General features: G+C 39.3%; 1 protein-coding gene across 3 annotated transcripts in view; it reads right to left on the bottom strand.

The window, feature by feature from the left end:
• The window catches only part of mgat4a (alpha-1,3-mannosyl-glycoprotein 4-beta-N-acetylglucosaminyltransferase A), a 30,736-nt gene extending 7,671 nt beyond the window's left edge, over positions 1-23,065 (bottom strand). The window contains exons 1-9 of one of the 3 annotated variants that reach the window (XM_025064086.1): positions 21,851-23,065; positions 18,514-19,788; positions 10,525-10,692; positions 9,313-9,453; positions 2,432-2,565; positions 2,286-2,332; positions 1,889-2,002; positions 623-698; positions 67-181 (exon numbers count right to left, since the gene is read on the bottom strand). In XM_025064086.1, the coding sequence (XP_024919854.1) occupies positions 67-181; positions 623-698; positions 1,889-2,002; positions 2,286-2,332; positions 2,432-2,565; positions 9,313-9,382 (556 nt within the window). In that variant the 5' untranslated portion in view covers positions 9,383-9,453; positions 10,525-10,692; positions 18,514-19,788; positions 21,851-23,065. The remainder of the gene's footprint in view (positions 1-66; positions 182-622; positions 699-1,888; positions 2,003-2,285; positions 2,333-2,431; positions 2,566-9,312; positions 9,454-10,524; positions 10,693-18,513; positions 19,789-21,850) is intronic. The other 2 variants (XM_025064087.1, XM_025064085.1) reach the window with 2 other exon arrangements.
• Between the last annotated feature and the right edge of the window lie 1,270 nt (positions 23,066-24,335).

The following is a 24,335-nucleotide window of genomic DNA, read 5'->3' as shown; positions in this document are numbered from 1 at the left end:
GAATGTCATTTTGGAGTCTGTCTGTTTTTGTGTAAATTTGTATATAAAGGCACTGATGGATCGTACCAATGAAGCCCAACTGGGAGAACTCCAGGATCATCCAGTCCTCTGACGACAGCTGCAGAGCAAAGTTCTTCATGGTGGCAAAGTAGTTGGGTTTGGCCACGATGTCGTCCTCCAGCTACAAGAGCGGAAAGTGGGCAAGAACAAAGTGTTACTTACACATTCAACTCAACTCAAGTTTCCTGTAAAGTTTACATGAGGACGAGACTACACAGGACTACAGAGCGCTGCCAGGGAACTAAACTAATCCACGGTCTGAGAGCCAATACCTCTTGACTCCAGTTGAGAGCAAAAACAAATTGACACACAGATGGAAGATTTTAAAAAAAGGCAGTTATAGTAAAGCACAAATGGTTCGTGTTTGTATTTTACAGCAGTTGAGAGCATAACATAATATAATTGACAGATTGAGGAGCACAAGGATTAGAGCCGAGGAGCCGGAGGGCAGAAAGAAACAGTCAGGGTTTAGCCGTGTATCAGGTTATATAAGATGACTTCTGAGGAAAAACAGAACAAGATGGTATGGATGCGGATAAAATTACATATTTTAAAGACTAACCTGGACGTAGTAAACACCTTTGTTCACAGCATACATCATGAGGAAGGAGTAGTCCAGATTCTGCTTAGTTCTCCATCTGAACAGACAAGAGAACAGGTTTGGTATATTAATATTATAAACATCAAATTCCAGACAGACCAGATCTGGATCCATGTCTAAGTTTATGCTGCGGCTTACACAAGCATCATTTGACTGTGCTTGGATTTTAACTGATGTAGCTATTCCAGCAACCAAGGAACTGCTGTAGTCGTCTAGAAAACATCAATCCAAACTCCAGTTGCTGAAAAATGTGTCCCAATTCATCAGATTGACAAACACAGTCACAAATTGCACCTCAGGTTTGCCTGGACACGTACAGGCTACACACAGGCAACTATCCAAATTTCCCCAGAATGCACAGCGGGCCTGTTGTGTCTACGCCGTAGGCCAAATTTCACAATCTGGATCTCGTTGAATTTGAATTCATTAACCATGTTCTGCTGAAAAGGACCTCAAATCGCACATCTAACCAGTGTGATGAATGCTAAATGACATGGTTACAGACGGAAGCTGCCAATCACATTCTCCGAGTCTGTGCTTCCGACTGACTCACTGCTGCAGGTGTTCTCGACGCCTTCAGAAGACAGGTGTGAAAACAAGGATTTCACAAGAGGCAAAATCACCTACACACACACGCCAACAAAGACACAAAGAACGACTAATGTTTCAGTTGACATCATCGTTCATCAGAGTTCCACTGCTGCAGCGGTTGCAGCACTAAGGAGAGAACGAATCAAACGTCACCACTGAGTATGTGTGCTCTTAACAAGGTATTTACAGCCCAGAGTAATATGTGTTCAAACACGCCCGCACACCACACAAAAATGATAATACCATAGTCCTCTGGGTCTAAAAGGCCCAGGTACAATTACCTAAGCAGGTAGTGCAGGTAGTCAGCACAACGTGTTCCTTGAACACATTTCTAATGAGGCTAGTGGTTAGCCAGCAAAGCTACAGCACAGAAGATAATCAGAGTGGGCACAGCGGAGAGGCAGAGATAGAGGCCGCCTTTGCCGATGACCTTGATCTGACTTTGAAGGATGCCAGTGGAATATTAAGTACGCAGGCAGCCTCTGTAAAGGCTTGTTTATTCACACCTCCAGTCCCCACTGACTCATCCTTCTAGTTTTCCCTGAATTTCATTCTTAACAAAGGCAACATCATAATGACAACAAAGCATTTAAATACCTTAAATATCTGCTAAGGCAGAAGTGAGACAACACTTACTTGACTCTCTCTTTGGAGTCTCCAAAAGTCTCCTTCAGGTTGTGGAGTTCAGGGTAATAGGCACTAGGTGGAGAGATCACCTCCAGCAGACCTGAGCCCAGCTCTGTTGAAAACCTGAGGGGAGAGGTTCATGAATCATGTCAGTGCAGTGACGTGAATTCATAGATTTATTTTTCTCAGTCACTTATCGAAACACAATCAAAAACAGGGATTAGGGTCTGGTCACTTCTGGAGCAAAATCCTAAAGTAAAATAAATAATAAACTTGTTCTCCAAAGGCAAAATATATAAGGTGTGAATGCACATGAACATTTTACTCCAGGCACAAGGCATTTCACTGACCAACCAGTCAGCCTGTCTTAAATATGTGTTCTTGCTGTACAGTACAGTACACTCACTCTTTCTCCAGTCCAGCAACAACGATGTGAACATAGTCCAGATCAGTCTGTGGAGATACACAGGTTAGACACAAAAGGTGAAACTTTTCTTCATGTTTTGAACCAGCATGATGCTATGACTCATACTGTCGTCGCTGAGATCTCACCTCTCCGATATAGACGATAATGACACAGTCGAGCTTCTCCTCCGCTGACAGCTTATCTATAAGCGAATGCAGCGTCTCTGACAGATATGACTTCACCTTCCTCTTCACTGTGGGAATTCCCATCACCATTGTAACTAGGAAGGAGATAAAAGGGTCGGATATTTATTCAAGTGGAACCAAAACCAAATAGTCTGTTGCTGGTCACCAAAGTTACGCAAGACAAAAGCAGAGATTTACTGACCGACAGAGAGCAGTGAGAGGCTGGGTTTAAAGGCCTGAGTGCTGGTGTTTTCAAGGAAATACTGTGGAACGATGTTATACAACTACCTCACTCATTATGATTGGTGCTGCTGTCACAGAATGTAGAGCGTTCAATACAGGCTGCACAAACCAATCTCTCCTGGAACAGCATACCGAGGACAGTCTTCAACTGTTTTGGTCATTTCTTCTCTAATTTTAGCTACTTCTGGGCTAAAACACATCATCATCTACAGATACACTTTACCTTTTCACACTGAAATTAGATTCATGTCACATTTTATGGCTTCATGTTAGTAATTTCTAGTAGTCTAAGTAACTATTGGTAACTACGAGTTGTTTGTGCAAATTCTGGGATAACCATTAGCGATTATTCACAAACCATAGCTTTAGGGCTGAAGCTATTTTTAATTTTTCTAGATAACATTTTCAGTTGGTTGTAGATACATTTAGACACATACGTTCATATTAAACTGCATCAAATCAATCAGATTACAAATGATAATGTTAATTATATACAGGCTTTTTCAATCAATGTTTCCGAACATTTTTAAAATATTCCACACACAACAATAAAATTGAAAAATAAATAAATAACATTTAAATGTGAAAATCCCCATCAGATTCAAGATTAGGATTCTAAAATAGGGAACCTACATTACAGCTTTATACGACTATAAATGCGATTTCATTCAAATCTGTCGAATATGTCAAATCGCCTGGACCGCAGAGCAAACGTAGCATTCAGCTGATCTTCAGCTGTCGATAACTGTGGCACTAAGAAAACGCTTGTTAGAGGAAAAGAGAGCGTCCATTGTCATCGCCTTATCGCTATTGTATGAGCCTTGGAGGAGCCGAACAGACAGCTCTTCTTCTATGCTATGCGAGGATGAGGAAGTACAATACACTTGTACCAACAGCAGCCCAGTTGATTTGTGAGCTGGCCAACACAAGAATGACTTTCACCAGAAAAGAGTGGGACGGAAAGAGAAAGGCAGCACATAAAGAACTGAGAAACACAAATGTGAGAAGGAACAGAACAGCTTTTTGGCAGTCAGTCTGCGTTTCCTTCTCGATAAGGAAGAAAGTCCAGACAGCAGCATGAAATTGCCTGTTAGCTTGTTTTCTTGCTTTTCTCAAGTTTACTTCCACTACTATAGGTTTACTGAGTTTTGTTTTCTGTCCTTGGGAAAGTTAGAAACAACCCACCCTATAGGGGAAAGTAAGTAATGATAGTGAAACACATGGAGTAAAGCTAATGAGAGAATCTCTCTGTGAGTGTGTGTGTGTGTGTGTGTGTGTGTGTGTGTGTATGCAGCTTTAAAGGGGAATAGTGCTGACTGAAAGGATGTGGAGGCACAAGGGGCCTTGACTAAGGCAGAAAACAAACTTGAGGTGCAGGTTGAGCGAGCAGCAGCATCGGGTGAAAAAGAGAAAAACAGAAAGAGGGGGAGAGAGAGAGAGAGAGAATGTGTGTGTGTAAGCTCCTGGAGTGATCCGTGCAGCGTGGAGAATCTGTCCCACTTCTGTTTTGTGTTCCTCACATTGAGCTACATCTCGTATAGCGACACCCACCACCACCACCGCCGCTGCAGGGAAAGTAGGTCGAGGATGAAAGGAAAGTGTGGGAGGAAGAAGAGGAGATGGAGAGTGACAGAATAAGGGAGGCAGCCGCAGACGGTGAATGATGGATAATGCATGTATGAGGGCAGCGGGAGCAGGAGCAACTGCACCACTGCCCCTCCCCGTGTTCCCTTCATGGGCCTGCCCGCTTCACTTTGTCATCCTTTCATCTTCTGAAGAGGAAAAGAAAAAACTGGACTGGTGGACGGATCTGATTTGACATTCCATGAAAATAAAAGGAGCTAGTGTTCATCTGTGTCTGTGAGCTCTCTGTGTCCTACAGAATACGTCCAGCTGTTTGTCCTGCTGGACACACGTTTGAGGTCAAGGTTGGTGTCAGGGCTAGAAATGACATCAATAAAATCAAACAACTGAACAGAACCCGGGACACAGGGATACAATACAAGTACACAAATAACACTGGTGTTAAGACAACAACCCATGTTATTAAAAATAATGGTTGAAAACATGTTTGTAATGTGGTGTGATAACGTTGTCAGGTTTTCAAAAATATGTTTCTACTTTAAAAAAACCAATACATTGTCAGAGTCACACTTGAAGCCTGTCTATTACTTTAGCCAACAATGACCCATATTCAAAGTTGTGTCCAAAACTGGAACAGTAAGATTTGCATCACTGCACAAGCACAAAAGTCCGTGATATAAACCGACATGAGTGAACGGAATTCAGTTGAACAGGAATAAAGGATGAACAACCTGTGGAACTCTGTGAAGATTTAAAAACAATACAGCCCATATTTACCATTTTCGTGTTGTGTTTGTCTTTCTCTCAAACACGATATTCGTGTAGTTAGTACAAGATCTCTCAGCTAAGCGTCTTGTGAGCAGAAAATAAGCCACCAATTAAAATGGTGAGATGAGATGAGCTCCATTCAACAAACTGCTGCAAATCAAATGTTTTGAGACACAATTCTAAGACACACATCTCATCCAACATGACGACATTGTGCCATGAATGCAGAAACCACTCAGGGCTGTCTGCTCACTTCTGTCGCAGTCCGTCTGCTTAGAAAGTGTCAAACTCATGGATTTCTTTGTCCTGCTGTCCTCAGCGTTAATCCCTGAACTTCCTGAGATTGTAAACAGTCAAATGGATGAGGTATGAAAGAGGACAAACACACTGCTGGTTCAAGTTAAGGTCCTGTTTTTTTTCTTTTTGTTGACTCTTTTTACTTTCTTTCTTGCAGCACAAAGAAACCAAGGAAAAGGATATTGGTGAATGGCTTGAGTGTTTTAAAGCAGTCAAAAGGAACCTGAGATCCTTTAAGGAGCTGCTGGGCAGAAAAAAACAAATGTCTGACGTAAAAAAAAAAAAGAATTCTCAGATTACCTGACTGTAAATTATCATTTAGTAGTGAAGGTGAGAACCCGGTGTCGTTTGTCTTTATTTACATGCATCAGCCTCTGTAATAAGGCCAACTCTCTGTCCTCTAACTCAATGTCAGCAGGTACAGCTCCACACGGCACATATCAAATGGAGCTGGGTTGGAGCTAATGGACACCAGTTTTATTTACACTGTGTGTGCACAGCACAGTTCAGATAGGAGTAAAATCCAGAGCTAGAATTATTCAAATAAAATATTACAAAACCTAGACCACTTGACCATGGCCTGTGAAAGGTCTTTCTTAAATATGTTTCAAGTGCATCCTTGGAGCATTTTGAGGAAAAAAAAACCTAATCACATGTTGGGAATTGCCCTTTAGTTCTCTTTGCCGTCTCTACAGCGCAAAATTAAATAAATGCTCTGCTAAATCTTTGGGATACGATTTGAAAGTGTGATTTATTTCCAACTGCTGCACTACAGTATATCTGTGTGAATGCAAATGAATATACAGCAGTATATGTTTATAACATCTAGAAAAGTATTCTTAATGCTTCCTTTTAAGAAGTGTATTGCTAAGAGTATAATGCTTTGTTTACCTGTAACTCATCAATGCATTTCATTTGTTTAGTGTTAAGGGACTGGAACACATTGATTATTGATGCAAAAATGACTTACCAATATCCTGGTAGCCACTGAAAGTCACCATAATGCTAACATCAAGGGCAATTCCCAGAATCCTCAGGGTATTACACACTGGTCCCTGTACTGCCTGACCTTGCACTAGTGAAATCCATTTAAACCAAGCCTGACATTGGTTTTATCAGGCAGGTAAAAAACAATACATTTATAACATCTCGTTACTCAAGCGTTGGGTTCAATCATTTCCATCTGTACCATGATGATCAATGACCAGTGACAGTCCTCATCAACTGTCCTTCCAAATTCACGACCAGCATCAACTTACTTGCAATTACAGAGAGAGGACTATTATAGGGATTGGGTTTTTAATAGCAATACCCGCTGAGTGGTGGATATGCTGTAGACAGTGGTCTCGCATTTAGACAATGACTAAATAAACCCAAGTGCAATATCAACAGGATGCGGTCATCATGTCTGATCATTAGTCAAAGTGCATCTGTGGTTGATTTGCCACCACACACAGCTTTTTTGAGAAATCCACTGCAGTCTGTGTTTGAAAATGAGCTCTTGTCCTTCTGCCACTGAAACAGATATTTCAGTATAACTCAAACATTTCTATATTGCAACCCATGCCAAAAAGTGAGACTAAAAAAAAAGGTACTGTCAGGTATTGGTCTCAAAAAGTGAGACTAAAAAAAAAGGTACTGGTATTGGTCTACAGACACCTACGGCCTTGCAGATGCTGTGAGAGGATATTTTTATCATTGCACAGGCAGTGACTACCAGAGCACACATGAACCTGCGGGAGTTCACGGTCCTAAACAAGTGTTAATAGTCATGTGAGGTTTTTGGCAAAGACAAAAGAAGCAGAAGCTGCTGCATAGCAGAGCACAAACATGTTTACTATCGTCACAGTAAGAAGGAGTCGCAAAACTGATTTGCAATGCTTTGCAAAATATATATATATATATATATAATAGATCTGCCACGCCTCCAAAAGGCTCAGACAAATGAATTTGGCTAAAACAAAGTAGCGACTGTGCAAAAAGGGCACAAAAATGGAAGGAAAAGCTGAAGGCCATGTGTCTGGAAACAAAGACGACCACAGCAAATAATGCTCTTTTTGATTTCTCTATGAAAGAGGATTCATTCAGGCGCTGGTTTCTACCGATTCACACTTGTTTGTTCTCCATATTCCTCTTCGGTTTAAAGTGGAATAATGTCCTAATTTCTCTTCTATACATATCTCTGAGTCAGATATGTTTAGACCAGCAGAAAAATAAGAGGGAAAGAAGGAAAAACTAGAAGATTACAGCTAATGTCGGGACCTTGAGGAAATGTATGTCAGGTGGCATGTACAGGCAGCAACTGAGCAAAACATCCTCCGCAGCTTTTACCTGATGAATGGACAAATAAGAATCTAAACGAAGCGCTCCTGCAGCAGTTATCGTATGCTACCACTTCCTAAGAGTCTTACTTTTTAGCTAAGCAGTGCACACAGTCAGCACAATTCTCAAAGTAAGGAAAGTGGTGGAAACGGAGCATTAGGCGGCAACAAACTTTGCATTATCAGTGGTTAAACATTCTCTAAAAAACAAAACAACAAAAAGAGTCCTAAAGGCGTGAGAGTAATAAACAGAGACACTGGAAGCCAACAGCTCAGAGAGAACCTGATAAAACTGACTGTGGGCCACGGACAAGAAAGTCTTATTTGTATGCAGATGGTGTTTGTGCTTCTTTTCCTCTAATTTGTCTGCGGTGTTTCTTTCCTCTCTCACTGTCGTAAGGAATGAGGAAACACCGCCTTAGTGGTTCTGTCCTTTCTGTCACCATTATCATGTCTGCCACAGCGACAACGTCTGACAGATGTACCTGCACCGGTCACACAGAAGCCACAGTATCAACATTCATCCTTCTGACAGGACTGGTTAAAACGGGTGTATGTCTAGGTTTAAACTGACGTCTAAATGTATGCAGGTCGAGTTCCAACTTTTGTGTTGAGGTACGGCAACAAAAAAAAAAAAAACAAAGGCAACCGATTAGCCACAAAATTGTAAAGATTAGCCACAATATAGTTCAAACTTGGACAAAAACAGAGGAATAATCCAGATGGAGCTGAGGTTGCAGTTGTATAGGAAATGCCACATCTAGAAGGAACAGAAAATTGGCTAAAAGTTAACATTTCCAGCTAAAACGTTGCACTGAAACAGTGAATTAAATAAAAAAAAGTAGCATAAAACATACTTGTCAGTACCAGGGGTTAAAGGTCATCAGCAAAGCTGGCCATGAAGATTTAGATGATTGAACATGGGTTCAATTTGATCTTTGAGACATTGTAATTTAAGCCAATGTATGGACCAATTTACTGACCAGCTGCCATTTCTCTCATGTCGTAATCCTGTACTTCAGGAAATGAAAACACTCAACACTATACTAGGTTTTACCATGTTGGACAACAAGCTGTTAAAATTTGCAGTACTTGCTCAGACAAAATATCTGCAGGAGGGTACGTTTGGCATCATGAAGAAGCCATACTGACTGCATATGAAGCAGACGTAGCTAAAGCAACAGCTAGCATGGAGTAGAACGGTACAAGGAGCTGCACATTTTAGCTTAAAAATGCTGCAAAATGAAGCCTTGTAAAAATCTAAAATAAAATTTAAAAAATTCAGAACGCATAAACTTTTGAGATAACAGTGGGAAATATAGACAAACAGAGGCAGAAGATGGAGATGCTCGATAAAGTAGATAAATGAGCTGGGGGGAATGCTAGATAATACACGAGCTCCGTAATTATCTTCACATGCAAATGTTCCACAGGATGATATTATTGCAAAGCTGAGTCCAGGGGGGATACTTGTTGTCAACGTATCCCCACCTGAAAACTTGTTAAGACCTGATTGTGTTCCTAGTGTCATGAACATCTCAGGAGAGTTTGACCTTGTTGTTAGTAGTAGATCAGCAAAAAGAAATCTACCAAAAAGATGCATTAATCAGGGGTGTAAAAGACTCTTACCTCCTGTGCGGCCGAGACCGACCTGCACAGCAGGGTGCAGACTGCCCTCATTGTTAAGCAGGTGAGGCATGTGATGGTAGATATTTGGCACCTGGAGCTGTTTCCTGTTTGCCAGCTCCTTCAGTAGTTTCTGGGTCTCATCTACAAACAAAGTTAAAATAAATGACATTAGGGTTGGGAATCTCTGATTACCTCGTGATTAAGCGGGCAATTATTAAGATTATGACATTGTTTTAAGATTACTGTTAGAAAAATATACCAATACATAATTCAATACACATCGGAATAAGTATGTTTCAAATCCACTATTAAATAAGCAAATATTCCTGAATATTACTTTAAATAATGTACATGGGTCGACTCATCGCCTGTTATTAATTAATTAGAAGACAGTGTTTTTGAACAACATAAGCATAAAACTCCCTTGTTTACATTTGATAATTGGAAAAAAAAAACTTCAAATATCTCATGGTGGGCAAAGAATTCTTGAGAAAAAAAATTATAGAGCTAAAAGCCAAAAAGTATCTCTCATGAAAATATTTTATGAATAAAATCAAATTGAATTACACAAGAAAAATAATGTGACACATCCAATGGTGACAATGATGGAGCAAAGCATGTGCAAAATGCTGACTTTGACAAAAAGAGGGAGGTTGTTATGCAAAAACCCTCAAATCTTTAGCAATCAATGTCGTTTCCAAGAACTGGAACTGAACTGGAGAGCGCATGTTGGTTGTCTATATTGCATACGTGTCAAACTCAAGGCCCGGGGGCCAAATGCGGCCTGCCAAGCCGTTTTGTGAGGCCCGCAGGAGCTTAAAAAAAAATTAGGAAAGTCCATGCAGCAGAGGTTCTTAACCTGAGAAATTAAACGTTTTTTTAATCAATCAAATAATAATCAATTGTAGAAACATGTATTAGTCTGTTATGGAGTAGTTACATCTATACCAGTGGTCCCCGACCTTTTTTGTTCCAAGGACTGGTCAACCAGTACCACCTATACTACAGACCAGTAGCAAGGTACTGAGCTTCCAAGGATCAATACATTTTCAAAATAAAACATCTTTTAGTATCAGAGTCTGTATTTCTATTATTCATAAGCCAATCAATATCGGTGAAACCAAATTATTTTAGTTTCAAATACAGTTCAGGAAACAGGTTTAACAGTGGAAAAAACAAACAGAAGTTCATTATATCTTCACATGTTCTTACCTGAAAAGTTGGTTAAAGCATCTTTGCTGTTGTTAGTTTCAGCAATGGCTCGCCTGAACTGCTCTAGAATGTGGTTTAGCTCAGACGAGCGCTGCAGTGTCCGGTGTTCTGCCACACGGAGGCGCTCTTTCAATGCATGGAACTCCCGTTGGTAGGCTATCAGCTTTTCTGAAAGAAGAAATCAAGGCAAAAACAGTGGTTCAGCGACAAAAGACGAGGGAAAAAACAAACTCGTGGACAGTTATAATCAGTAACTGGGGACCTGGTGTCAATCCCAGAAGGCTCATCAACACACAGATTATAGCACCTGTTAAAATTGGTTTTATTCTCTATTCATTCTTTCCTGTTAAGTTGTTTTTCTGTTGCGTCAAAATTGTCTCTTGAATTATTATAGCTTGATTTAAAGAAATACATGACCAATTATTGAAGTAATAATTTGCCTTCTGCATGTAGTCAAGTCAACAACCAGCTTTGTTTATCCAATCAGGTGGTGAGATACAAAACATGCACGGCCATGTCACGTACATGCCTAAACCAATAGGCCAATTAAACAAAGCAAACCATATGGATTGGAAACAGACCTATTAAAATGTGTATTCAATAAGTTAATGGCATATTAAGTTTAAAAATTATTTCCTAATCATAATTACTGGACTCATGATCAGTTCCACCTCTAGTAGTTTGTTAATAACGTCCGTAACGACTGTACGTGGAGACATGCAATGCTGTACGCCTAACATTTTTTACTTTTGAGATTTAAGAGCAGATTCAGAGCAGAAAAAAACATCTGCCAGGCTGTTATCATGACACCAAGTTGAGGTGTGAGACAATGACTGTCAGATCGGTGGGTTAGCAGTCTGGGATCACGCTGTTAGATTTGTCACAACAGCAAGAACTGACGAGTTAGTCATGCTTCTTATCTCACTTTGTGACATTTTTATAAGTAAGCTTTTAGCTTTTATAGATGAGCTGCCCAAAGGCACATCCTCTGAGTCTTGCTGAACTGTGTAGGCTACTTGCAAATAATTTGCAGGGGATGATCAGCCCGGAAAGTGGATTGGAAACCTTATGGAACAAGTCAGCATGGAAAACTGGATTTTCCCACCATGTTTGGAGATAATAAAAACATCATCAATAAAAGGAGGTAAAGCCCCACTTCCTTTGTCTTTGTCCCATCTCTGTGGCTGTTTCTTAACTGAGCTGTTGTTTTCAACTCTTGCCCCTGCCTCTCTTTAAACAGAAATCTGTTGTTATTCACCAAGAGACTGAATAATGTTGCATTCTGGCCCCAAACATGAAAAAAAAAGGGCAGCTTAATCATACTGCTGAGGAACAGCGGTACCACCAAGCAGAAACAAGAAGTAGATGTAGTGGTTTACAGTTAGTGTTTCTGCTGCACGGACACATCAGGTGGTGAAACTGTAGGAGCACATCAAACCTTAATGGAGGGAAGTGCCACTCTCTTTACCTGAGAAGTGTGTCTGGTAAAGTGTCCTAATGCCCTAGTTACCCAGTGTAATTATTATTTATTTCTTTTTTTTCTAAATAAAACATAACATTTTTATTTTAATACGATTATTGTTTTAATACAAAAAACAACTTTATAAAACTATTTTAGGAAATATATGTTACCCACTTAGTCAATTTATCTGCCATTATTGGCATGACATGTAGCATGTCTGCTTGTCATGTTTTATTCTACAACTCTACAACTACAAATGTATATAAGTACTTCATCAGCACATATTTTGAAGGTCACTTTGACGATACATTTCAAATCACAATAAAGTCAAAGAAAGGGGTTGAACTGCCAATTTCTTTGGCGGGAATACAGACACTCGATTATATGTTTACGAAAAATGCATTAAACAATTAGAGCCAGCTCCGGTCTGGAGTACATCTCTACAATCTCATTATCCTCCTCTGCTCTGTAGAACCATAAGCAATGGGGCGAGGGCTAAGTGGCTTTTCCTCTGTGTCTGGTAACCTTTGCTGCTTCCTCTACTTCCATGGACATACTGGACCTTCCCTATCATGTAGATTAAAAAAACACATTTTCAGGTCTTGGATACAATCTGTTTTTATTATATGGTTCTTGATAGATCTTGTCTACTCTTCCCCTCTCCTCATGTCCATGAATCCACTGCCTCCCACTCTCCTGTGATATTTTGCCTCGATGTGCCAACCTTGGGTCAGCCTCTCATTTTATTTGATTTATTAATGAGGTGCACAGTGGGGATGAGGAGCAGAATATATATTGGACATTTAGCAATGGAATATCCCTTTATAGAAAAGCCAAAAACTAAAAAGGCTTTAGCTACATATATATTTTACTTAAAAAAAACTTAAACAAAAGTAAAGCCGCGTAACTTCAAAATACAACCTCATTTATATTAATAAACTTAAAACACATTTGTGCTGTTGCTGTGTAACAGGCATGCAGGTGCCAGTGTATACAAAATAAAAAATACACATAATCCCATCTGCAAATTTTGGAAGTAGTAACCAGAATTTTAAAAAATATATAATAATAATAATAATAATAATAATAATACACATTCACAAGTATAGTTTACTGCTGAGTTGTAACTGACAGGAAGTAAGAATCAGGAAGTGAATGCAGGTCATACTCTTTCTATAATTTCATTATTGTCTGTCTCTTGTGAGTAGTAGTAGTTGACATGAGTTGAGGACAGATTGTGAATATATCAGACAAAAGATGTCAGAGATGCAGTTGAAGGAAGACCTCCGAGACGTGTAGAGGTTGTAAAAGAATAACATGGAGATAGTTGGAGTAAAAGCAAGAGGCCGGAGTCAGAGGATCCACTGTGGTGATGCCTGAAGAGAACAACCAAAGAAAGAAGAAGAAGAAACCTAAACAGGCCATAGTTATCTAAAAGTTTCCCATAAGCAGCATATTTCTGGTTCTACAGCTCTATGGGAGCTGCATTAAAATAAATTTCACTACATGGAGTTGCTCAACAAATACAGTATGTGCCTGAGTTGCTTTCACAAAGTGTCATACTGCTGTAGCAGACTTCCCACTGAAGGCATGGAGAAATTAAAAACCTTAAAATCCCCAAAAGAGTTTGTGTGTTTATTGTGTGGTCATTAATCCGGTGCTTCATGTAAAATCCCATCATTAACTTTTACACAGCAAAAAGCCATGTGTAATCTGTTAGACGCTCCAATCCAACAACCTAGCAGTTCTCACAGTTTTATTGAAGAACGCCTCATTTAGCAAGACTAAAAATATAAAAATGATATTCATGTGTTCAAATGGTAACCTTCAGCTAATGTCCATATTGGACAGTGCTCACCTCAATGGTAGGCATTGATGCAAAGCTCCTATATATTAACAAACAGTACAGGAGTGATACAGTGATAATAAAAATATACCTGAATTAAATGTTTTACAAAAGTGGATGAGAGATTGAAATGCAGTTTGTTGACGCTCAACACTAAACTCGCCGATTTGAGGGGGTTTATCAGTGACTCCATCAGCTCTTCTAGATCCCACGCACTGACGTTGTCCTTGACCTCACTCTCCCATGCTGATAAATGCTGCTGAGTGTGGGCTTATAAGTGCTGATGAGGGGCTTGTGCACTTCATGCTTGCATGATCCAGAGACTTGCATGATGTAAATGTTCCCCATTTAGGTTGAAATACCCCCTGTTCATTCTTTCTTTCTTTCTTTCTTTCTATCTACCCATCTATCTATCTACTGTATCTAAAGGCTTGACATACTGGCTTATAGTAACACGCTCTAAAAGAAACAAATGCAGCCCATGCTTCAGCAGCAGATGTTCAGAGGAAACTGTGGTTGACATTGTTGTTTGAGTGTAACTTTTTTCATGGAACCAACTTCCTACAGAAGCAGACTTTTCGTGACTTAAACATCTTGTGCATGGCTATAAATGAATATCGTTCTATATAAAAAAAAAATACCCCAAACAACAGAATGACAGAATTATTTGATTGTTTCGACAAAGTCAGGATAAAAGTTTCCATTCTGTCCTCAAGCTGTTGGTGTAAGTATTCAATAAATCAAACACACCAGGGTGGTATCATTATTCTCATCTAACTCTTTGACTTTTCTCTCTGTTTCTCAGGGCCTGAAAAGATCAAACAGAACAGTGATGCTGTGCTTCCCAGAATATCTGTGTAATAGAAGTGTCATATCTGACATTTAAACTTAATGCATCTTACCACAAGGTTAGACGCATTAGGTTAAGATGTTTTTTCCCCTTGGTTCTAATCAGGGCTGTGCAATCTGAATTACAATTGCTATTTGGATTATGACTGCAATCACTAACATCAAAGACGTGATAGGAATAAAATCTAATCATTTAAATTATTTCAGCTGCTGGATTCTAGAGCGACGGGGTCAAATTCATTTTTACTGCCACATCATCAATACAGTTCCCCATTGAACTGTAGAGATGTAACTATTCCATAACATTTTAATACATTTATTTTTACTTATTACCCTATGTAATATGAGTTTTTAATTTATCAGGGTAAAAACTCTTTACAGTATTATAAGGGAATTAAATGCTTTTTAAGCAAAATGACTTGGTGGGCCGCATTTGGCCTGCAGGCCTCGAGATCGATACATGCTCTAGAACAGGGGTGCCCAAAAGGTAGATCTCAGAGGGAGCTGCGGTAAATCCTGAGCAATTACATTTAAAGAAACAAACAAAAAAAAATTTAAAATGATAGATTTAATTATAAGATGCTAATCACTAGGGCTAAAGTAAGGACCATAGTATTGTGCCATACAACTACAGCCATTTAATCAAAGTAGTAAATATATACTTATAGTTTTCAATGTAGGTAAATCACTTTACCCCGGGCATTTGAAAAGGAATTCCCACGCCGAAAAAGTGTGGACACCCCTGCTCTAGAACATACTGCATTACTTCCCAAATGATATGTGCATGTGCTGTTCCAGCCTTTCTAATGCCTAAACTTGTAGGGGGGGTTCTGGTGGTGGTGTTAAAATCAAGCAAGTGCAAGTAAGGACAGCAAAAGAAGAAGAGGAGGAGCAACAGGAGGAGATAAGAGATACAGGGGAGCAACAGCACATACCAAGTGAACTCAGACCAAAGCAGGAGAGGTGGAGTCTCACCATATCAGCATCCTCCACATGACAGCAGAGGATGTATTACAAAGATTAAAAAACAAAATGGACCTACCAGCACCATCACTGTGTATTTGACTGTTGTTTGTAATAGGCCAATAACCTGGTCCTTTTATTTTTAGTAATAATACTTAGTACTTAATACTTAATACAATACTGGTATTACCTTTCTATTATTTACTCATTATTTGTAAATTGTTTGGGTTATAGTTATATTATAATGTATATTTGCTATCCCTAACTATTATAATTTTTTTGTTTTAAAGAGGTCAGGTTTGAAGGAAACTATCACAATTGCAGATCATCATATGAAACAAATCTACTCAAAACTCAGTGAATAACGGTGACAACAGAGATTTCAATATGGACCAAATTAAGCATTTTCCCATAATCACACCACACCATCTTGATATTTCTGTTTATACAACACACTTCCAAGTTATTTAGAGATAATTATTATCTATATGTAATTTAATGCACAATATAAGCAACAGTCTTGAGGTACAAAATGCCACATTACTACACAGCGTCTTTTTATGTGTGATTAATATGCAAAGAACACAGAAATCAGGAAGGGGGCAAATACTTTTTCACAGCACTGTATATTGCATGTATCAGGCCCTGAAGCAGTGCACCTGCTGCCCGCCTGGTTGCCTACTCTGCAGATGCGTGCGTTCAAAAACACAAAGCATTTACCCCACGTTTATCTCTGATACAGAGCAGACGGTGCAACACGTGAAGTTGAGATTAACAGAAGATAAACAGAAATGGCCATCGCACCATGTTTAAGGGGCGGATGAAAATGTATATACAGTATATGTGTTCCAGCATCAGGTCCAAAAGTCATGGTAGATTAAACACTGCAGTGAAATACAGAGGTAACAGAGGTCACGGTTACATGAGGATCTGTTCTGTGTGGTGCTGTGGGACAGGAGTAAGATCAATCAAGATAATGTGAGTTAAGCATTGGGGCATAAATGGTCTCACTGGGATTAAACAATGCAGAAAATTTAAATACAGAAAAATCAAGCCAGCACACCAACACACATAAATAATGTGTGTTGGTGTGCCCCTCTCCACCTCCCCCGCACGCACACACACACACACACACACACACACACACACACAGACAGCAGTATTATTGATTTTGAGGCTATTTTCCTGATGGGGAGTGCAAGTCGATCCATGAGTGGGACAAAGATATTCCCTGAACACTTCTTTGCTGTTAAAAAAAAAGTGAACACCTTCATCCCATTTAGTCGTTTTCCATTAAAACAACTTTGCCTTTACCTTTATGGCTGTACAGGAGGGCCTCTGACCATAAAACAACACATGACACATTCTAACCAAGCCAAATAATTGCCTTCGAGCCTGGTCTAAATATTTCATCAGCCACTGCAGTCAAACCAACATGATATTGTTTTCTGAGATTTTTCCCAAAGCTGTAATCCAAAAGTTAAGCCAAATGTTTTGAAAAGTGGAAGTACAACACATCAGGGAACGGACAATGTCCAGAGTTCTTCTGAAGAACTCCGGTTCTCCTGAAGGTGCTGAACCTGAGGAGCTATACAGGACAAACACTTTAGCCATACACACTACTGATTACACAGTGTGACCTTTGGCTATAGTTAACAAGCCTCAGCTGACACTAGATTTACTGAGAGCCCTGTCACACTCACATACCTCCAGCACCTGAACCTGAAAAGTTACTTCTTCTCTCAAAGACAACTAAAACCTTTTTTTCTACCTGTGAACTGTTGCATCATTGCTCTAAAAACTGTATAAAATGACGCTGTGGTCAGACAGGGTCGATGATGTGAGGTGTTGAAACCATTTTACTTGAAATGATGGTGTCATTAAAGGGTGTATCATACCAAGAAACTAATACACAACACACCCAGAGAGGAGAACGTAATGAACTAAATATTTGCTTGTGATTTTAGCACACTTTCTCTCTCTCTCTGACAGTCCACACTGACTACCGACAGCAATCAGCCAAAGGCTTGGCCCCTCTCTGCTCATTTCCACTCCTCTGGCTCCACTTGGCTCCTGAAATGCTTTGATCAGCCAAGGCTTTTGTGCTTTTTTTGGAAACTCCACTTTGAGGGATGTCATCAGTAATCAGTTGTTTAAGATATGCAACGCAGGGTCCAAATTGCTGCGACCATCACATGGAGTATTTTTAGAGCTGGCTTGTAACAGATTTAACTCTCAAGCTTTTTCTTCATTTGACCTTATGCAAAATCATTTAATTTAGCTAATGTCTGGCCAAAACATAAGCCATCTACAAAAATAACCATTACATTAATAACTAAATTAAATTGATTTAGCTAATGGCTAGTATGATAAATCAGTGGTTTTTATATTTAAAGACTTTCATTCGGCAGCTGAGGTGAAGTAACAGAATTATTTTTGTTAGATTTCGGTTGAATATTTTTGGCAGGATATTTTGAAAATATGATATTTTTAAAAATTATTTCAAAAGCAATGTTAGAACCATCTGACAAACTTAGATCTATGTTCAAAGACAAATGGACATAAGTAGATTGCGACCTACCAGTAGATAATGGTAGTACTAATAGAACATGAGCAATGAAAATTGTATATATATACAGATGCCTTTAAGAATGCACACTCACAAACTGCTTCAAAGAAGCACCAGTTTTGCTGTAGGAGAATGTGACTGGATAATCAATAATCTGATTGTTTCATCACTGCACACAGAGCGGTTTGTAAGCAGTCGTGGAATTCTAGTGAATGAAGAAATGAATGAACTGCATTGTAGGATTAGGGAAGTGCGCAGAAGCATGGGGCAGGAAACAACAACAAATGCAAAGTTACTCACAAATGATGCCGAGGATGGCGGTTCCTGTTAAGACACAGAAGGACCTGTCTGAGATCATGGGTGGTGGGCGCATGTGTGTGTTGTGTCAGCAGTCCTGTCCCTTCTCTCCATCCTTTAGCCCACCCGCCCTTCTACGAACTCTAGCCAAAGTCTCTTGGGATTCCACTGGCATGCAGCATACCTTATAGCTCATTCTAATGAACGTATACATTAAAATGTCCAAAAAGACATGATTATCAAGTCCTTATTATATACACCCACATTATAGCTAATTATCCGTCTTCTCCACAGCCCACTTCATCCCAATCCCTGATGCTATTTTTGGCCCATTGTGTTGAGAGTGATGGAAGAAAAGCCTGTCCTTAATCAGGGAGGAAGGACTACGGAAGGCAAGGAGGAAGCCATTTGCTACAGGGAACAGAGATTGGTGCTTAGTTAACTAGCCAGTAGCGCTGCTAAATGGGCTTAAAATAAAAGCTCCTAAAGCTCAACCAGGAAGTGCAGCAAAAGTCCAAAAGTTTGTCACAAAAGTTCTTTCTTCAAGAAACTAAAAAGTAAAATGGCTATCATCCTTAACCTATTGACCAGTATTTATTCAAAAGATGGAGAAACACTGATCATCTATGACTTCATCACAGTTATTACATGTCATATTTTTTTCTACTTTTTCTACCATATTCACGTTTCTATTACAAGCCTTTAAACTATTTTTTGTGATCTCTTATCTGTGACTAAACCGGTGGATATAGTTTATGTTATAGGTGAAAAGTTTTGACACTAGTGTTGATGCTAAACTCTGGGTTTTTAACTGTTTTTCTGTGTGTGTACGTCTTTTAACCGTAGTTTCCCACAGTTATTTCTAGTTATAGCTGTACCAGTTCTTATTCTATTCAAATGAATTACATGGCTCAAACAGACACAGATTCGGTCTCTTTCCACAATACAGGACAGAGTACAATACACAACACAACACAACACTCTGGAGAGTCATTGATATGGACTGTTTGGACAGCTGACTAGCAAAATCTCAGTCACAGCAGTATAGTGACTGTGGATAGGTCAGACTGCCAGAGAAAAAGACTGGGGTCAAAAAAAACAACTATAAAACACGTCATTAGAAGCAGCATTAAACAGATCACTGGTGCATATAAGGACATGCCATAAGCATGACATAGGCTGATCCGGCAACCCCAAGGACAATACTCATCTGAGATCTTCAGAGTTAGCCATTGTTCAAAGGAAGCTGTTGTTGATTCCTGTCTCCAGGGAGTGGCTCTAGATGAAGGTTAACATTGTTTACTTCAGTTGAAAGCTGTGCATAAAAATGTTATTTAAATAAAAGTTTACATAAAAGAATTATTCATGTTACATAAGGTAACATGTTTAATGATTAAAATATATTGGCTGGAAAAATTGTAAATTTTTAATTTACAACATTTACAATTAGGAGGATGTTCCTAAAATAGCAGATGAAATCCCATTGTTATTCCTGGGCTTCACTTTTGATGACTACATCCATTGTTTATGTCTGGTCTGTGGTTACAGTAACTTCAGGGATCAAAGAGAGAAATTTGAATGTTATATGAGACATGTCATAGGTTTAAAGAGCTTTTGTTTATTTTTTTTCTGAATATATAATTTAATCAGAGGCCCAAGTTATTATTCAAAAGTTATTGTAGGGCAGTAAACAGGAAGTGGCTTGTAGATGATAATTGCATAAACAACATTAGGTAAATAAAAAAAACAACAACACAAACATAGGTTGGAAGCCAAGATATAGAGCAGGGAACCCCAACCCCCGGGTCCTTAGGTCAGTTGGTACCTGGGCCACAGTGGCTGACAGTGAAAAAATGAGCAAGACAGGTTTTCCTTACAGCATACACCTGGTTTAGTCAAAGAAAAATTATTTAGTTTCTTAATTCATTATTCAACCTAAAGTCAACCTTGGACTGAACAAGCTCACTGAATAATGTTGGAATGGAAAGACAAATACACTAAAGTTAAGCTAACACAGAGGAAGATAGAGGAAACTACAATGAAAGGATCCTTCTTTCTTGAAGCGTAAAACTATAAACCAGTTGTCTAACAGACAGTGGAGGGGGACAACCTCACTAAACCTTACTTATCACATGCACACAGACCTTAATCAAACCATGTAAAAGTGTCGTGTGTGCTCTTGTGGTGGCACTGAATTAACTGAATTCAAAGCAAAAAGCTTTGTGGAACTGGTAAAACTATAAAACTAATCACATCATGAAGGCTTCACTTGAAATCTTTAAAGAAGCTGCAATTATTTACACTATGCTGATAAGGCCAATGATAACCTAGGCCTGTGTGCACTGACTCAGACCATTCCGTCTGTGGCAACACGATTGTGTAATGAGCCTGGCCATAGATGTTTGACAGAACTTACAAAATGTGGCTTCTGCCCTAGACTAAAGCTTTAGGTATTATAGCAAGTAATGATAGATGACATCATGTTGAGTTAATATAAACAAAACAAACAAAGAATAAAGTATTGTTATTTGGGTTATTTGAACTGACAGGCAGAAACTTGAGAAGAGAAGAGCCAAGAAAAGACTAACTGTAGATCCCAGTGGGATAGTCACCTTTATACAAATAATATAAATAGAACACAAAGATTTAATATTAGCAGTGATAAATGGAATTGATGGCATTGAGAAGATAGAGTTGGCTCACAATTAATCAAATTGTGTACCTAGTAACAATTTTTTTGTTTTGTTCTGCAAAAAGGTAACTGAGATCATTTACTATTTATACATGTTATTAAAAGGTATCTAAATTTTCAGAAAAAAGGCCCATGGTCAAACTAGCTAAAATGGACTAAAAGTGGTAAACAAATTATTAAAAACAACTAAAAGCTAACCATATAATACAAATGTTACAGAACCTGAACAAGACAGTAAATGGGAAAATGGCTGGCAGTCCAACCTATGGACATGCTTCCACTACAGCAGTGTATATCGACTAAACTTTATCTATTGATAACAGTCTACTAATTATTGACGATCAACTTCAAAAGCAGTTATCAACTATTTTGGTGGTGCAACGCTATTTTAGCAACGCTTGACAACAGCTCCATATGTGCAATACATTTGGATCACAGATAATGAGGTTCCTGCGATTCCAATATTGACGAGAGAATACATTAATGCTGTTTTCGTCAGAAAAATTGAGACAGGATTGGTTCGCATTGTCCCATGTCAACTACCAGCTGTCCTGCGACATGCTGCTGGCTCGTCGTTAACCCTGAACAAACAGAGGCACAGAACAAGGTCCTAATAAATACTATAAATACCAAAAAAACTGAACATACCTTTGCCATTCTGCCATGCTGTGTACCAGGACAGGCTAAGGAAGGACGTAAAGAATATGATCGCGGTGGCCACAGTTCCATTTCTGAGCCTCATCTCATTTCAGCGATGCCTCTCCTCGGCTTTAGTGTCAGTGAGCCTGGAGCTGCCGCTGCCTCCCACGGCTCTTCCCTCACCGCCTTCGGGATGTAGACACAGTCGTTGACTCAGGCATATGTAGGCGTCACGAGATTAAAAATAGGGTAACTTTTTAAAAAAATGTAAAAAGAACCCGGACCGAAAGCACGAACGAAAAGAAGTTGACTAAAGGAGAGGGGGTAGTAGCCTCGGATGTTTCCTCGCCGTCGGTGCGTTTCTTATTCACGGTGGTCGCAGGGGCTGTTAAAACGGACTCTTCCTGCACAAATATCGGTCACGAGTCAGCTCCCCCCTTTTTAACGACGGGTTAGTTTACATGTTGTTTAAAAAAAAGCTATACACGAACTAGCTTCCAGTGCAAGCCATCATAAATCTCACAGCTCCTAGTCCTTACAGCTACAAGTTACACCACCAGCAAAAAGAGGAGCATTATCGCAGACGTACCCGCCGGTCTTCGGGGATAGGTTGCTCCGACTCTGACGGGGCTCCTACTGGGCTACGCCTCAAATGAATACACGGTTATAACACTTTCATTACCGGCGTTCCAGGGTTTAAACAAAGGTCATTGTAACTCATATATTAAATTGTTTTTTGTCGTTGTATCCGGGAACTTCTGCGCCACCACCGATGTGTTACCAAATTAGCTGTCAAAGCTAACGTGAGGACGAAACGCTTCTGGTTAATTTGAGCAGTAGCAAACACAGGCTCTGTCAACCTGCTGCTACCAAAACAAAAGCAGCTCGAATAGGAGGAGCAGGAGTGGAGAAAAAGAGGGGGTCTGTCCTCGTCGTTCCCCGCAGCAAGAGCTTGACATTTTTGGCTCGTCGACGTCAATTGAAACATAGTTCAAAAAAGGGAAATAACATTTATGTTTCCAGAAATTTCCATTGACAAATATTCACAAAAAACAACTAAATAAGTCTGTCCGCTGCTGTGTCAGGAAATTAGTTTAAGGGTATATATTTCAAACAATGAGGGTGGCATACAGAAAAATCAAGTATGAAGTGAATGTGAATTACTTGTTGGATTGAATTCTGGTGACCATTTTACAGTGTGCAATAGTGCACTGACTCCCTTTGTCATGTTGAAGTGACCAGGCTCGATACACTACTGATGATGTATCCTAAAATTCATGATACACTACTGATGATGTATCCTAAAATGCATGCCCTTCCGATGGCTGTGCTTTTTTTTTTACCGTTTACTGGTTAATAATTAGCAGTAATATGTCAGAATTTCACACTGTTGTGTCGTCATTATACATCCTGTTGGATTACTGACACCTTCTGGTCATATGTTTAACATTCTTTAGGTTTCAGTAGAGCAATGATTACCAAACGTTTTTAGGCCACAGCACATATTTTAGATTCGTTTAGATTTAGATTAGACAATTCCATGGCATATCACTACACAAAATGTAATGAAATATAATGATCTTCTAGTTTTAGTTTACATAAATTTGACTTACTCAGTGTGAAACCTGGGCCTATTTAGTTGAACAAAACACTGAGATAGATACAGGAACTGGAGAACAGCAAATACAAAGAACTCTCTTATTTTTAGTTTAGTGTTGCATAGATGAGCAGAGACAATTGATTTACAGTAAATAAGTATTATCTTTCACAGCAATTAAGTGAAATTGGATAATTTTCCATGGTACACCTGGTGATCTCTCACACTAATGTGCCACAGTGGTTAGGAATCACTTCACGCAAGGCTTTTAACAAGCTCTATCATACATTGCATTTTGATCTTCTCCTTTCATCAGCTGTTTCTTCACACCCAAGAATGTACTTAATTTAAATTCCTCTCTGCCATGTGCAGTCCTGCCACCCACTGTTCCTCATCTCTCCAGCACATATTGCTTTTTCTTCATTTGAGTTTTTAGGCCAGATATTAATCCCCATCTCTGTCAAGAATTTAATGATCTTTTCATCGGCTGTTTCTCTTCACTGCAGGATTCCCTTGATATTTGTAGTTGACCTTGGCACCTGCAATCATGCCACTTAATTACTTTTCTTTTTAGCTTCTTCTACAGGTGCTGTGTTCTTCTGTTTTATTCTTTCCACTATGACTGCGCTTTCCTGTTGATGTTAATGTTTTCCTTCCAATGCACTTATGCAACATAGAATAAGTTTATAATTAGTTTATATTTTGTTCAGCTCAATCCAGGCAAAATGTTTCCATCAATGTGCACATATTTGATGTTATAGTGACGTGTTTGATGCATTAGCATCAACTGTATGCCCTCTAGTCTCTTGTCACTACAGCAAAAACTGCACTTTGGGAATTTACTGAGAAAGCACGCCATCTAGTGACATTTAATTCAGCTGCACAACTGCCCTTCTG

The sequence above is a fragment of the Cynoglossus semilaevis genome, chromosome 16, assembly GCF_000523025.1.
Source record: "Cynoglossus semilaevis isolate Cse_v1.0 chromosome 16, Cse_v1.0, whole genome shotgun sequence".
NCBI lineage: Eukaryota > Metazoa > Chordata > Actinopteri > Pleuronectiformes > Cynoglossidae > Cynoglossus > Cynoglossus semilaevis.
The sequence above is the reverse complement of the archived record's forward strand: the minus strand, read 5'-3'. Positions and strand labels throughout refer to the sequence as shown.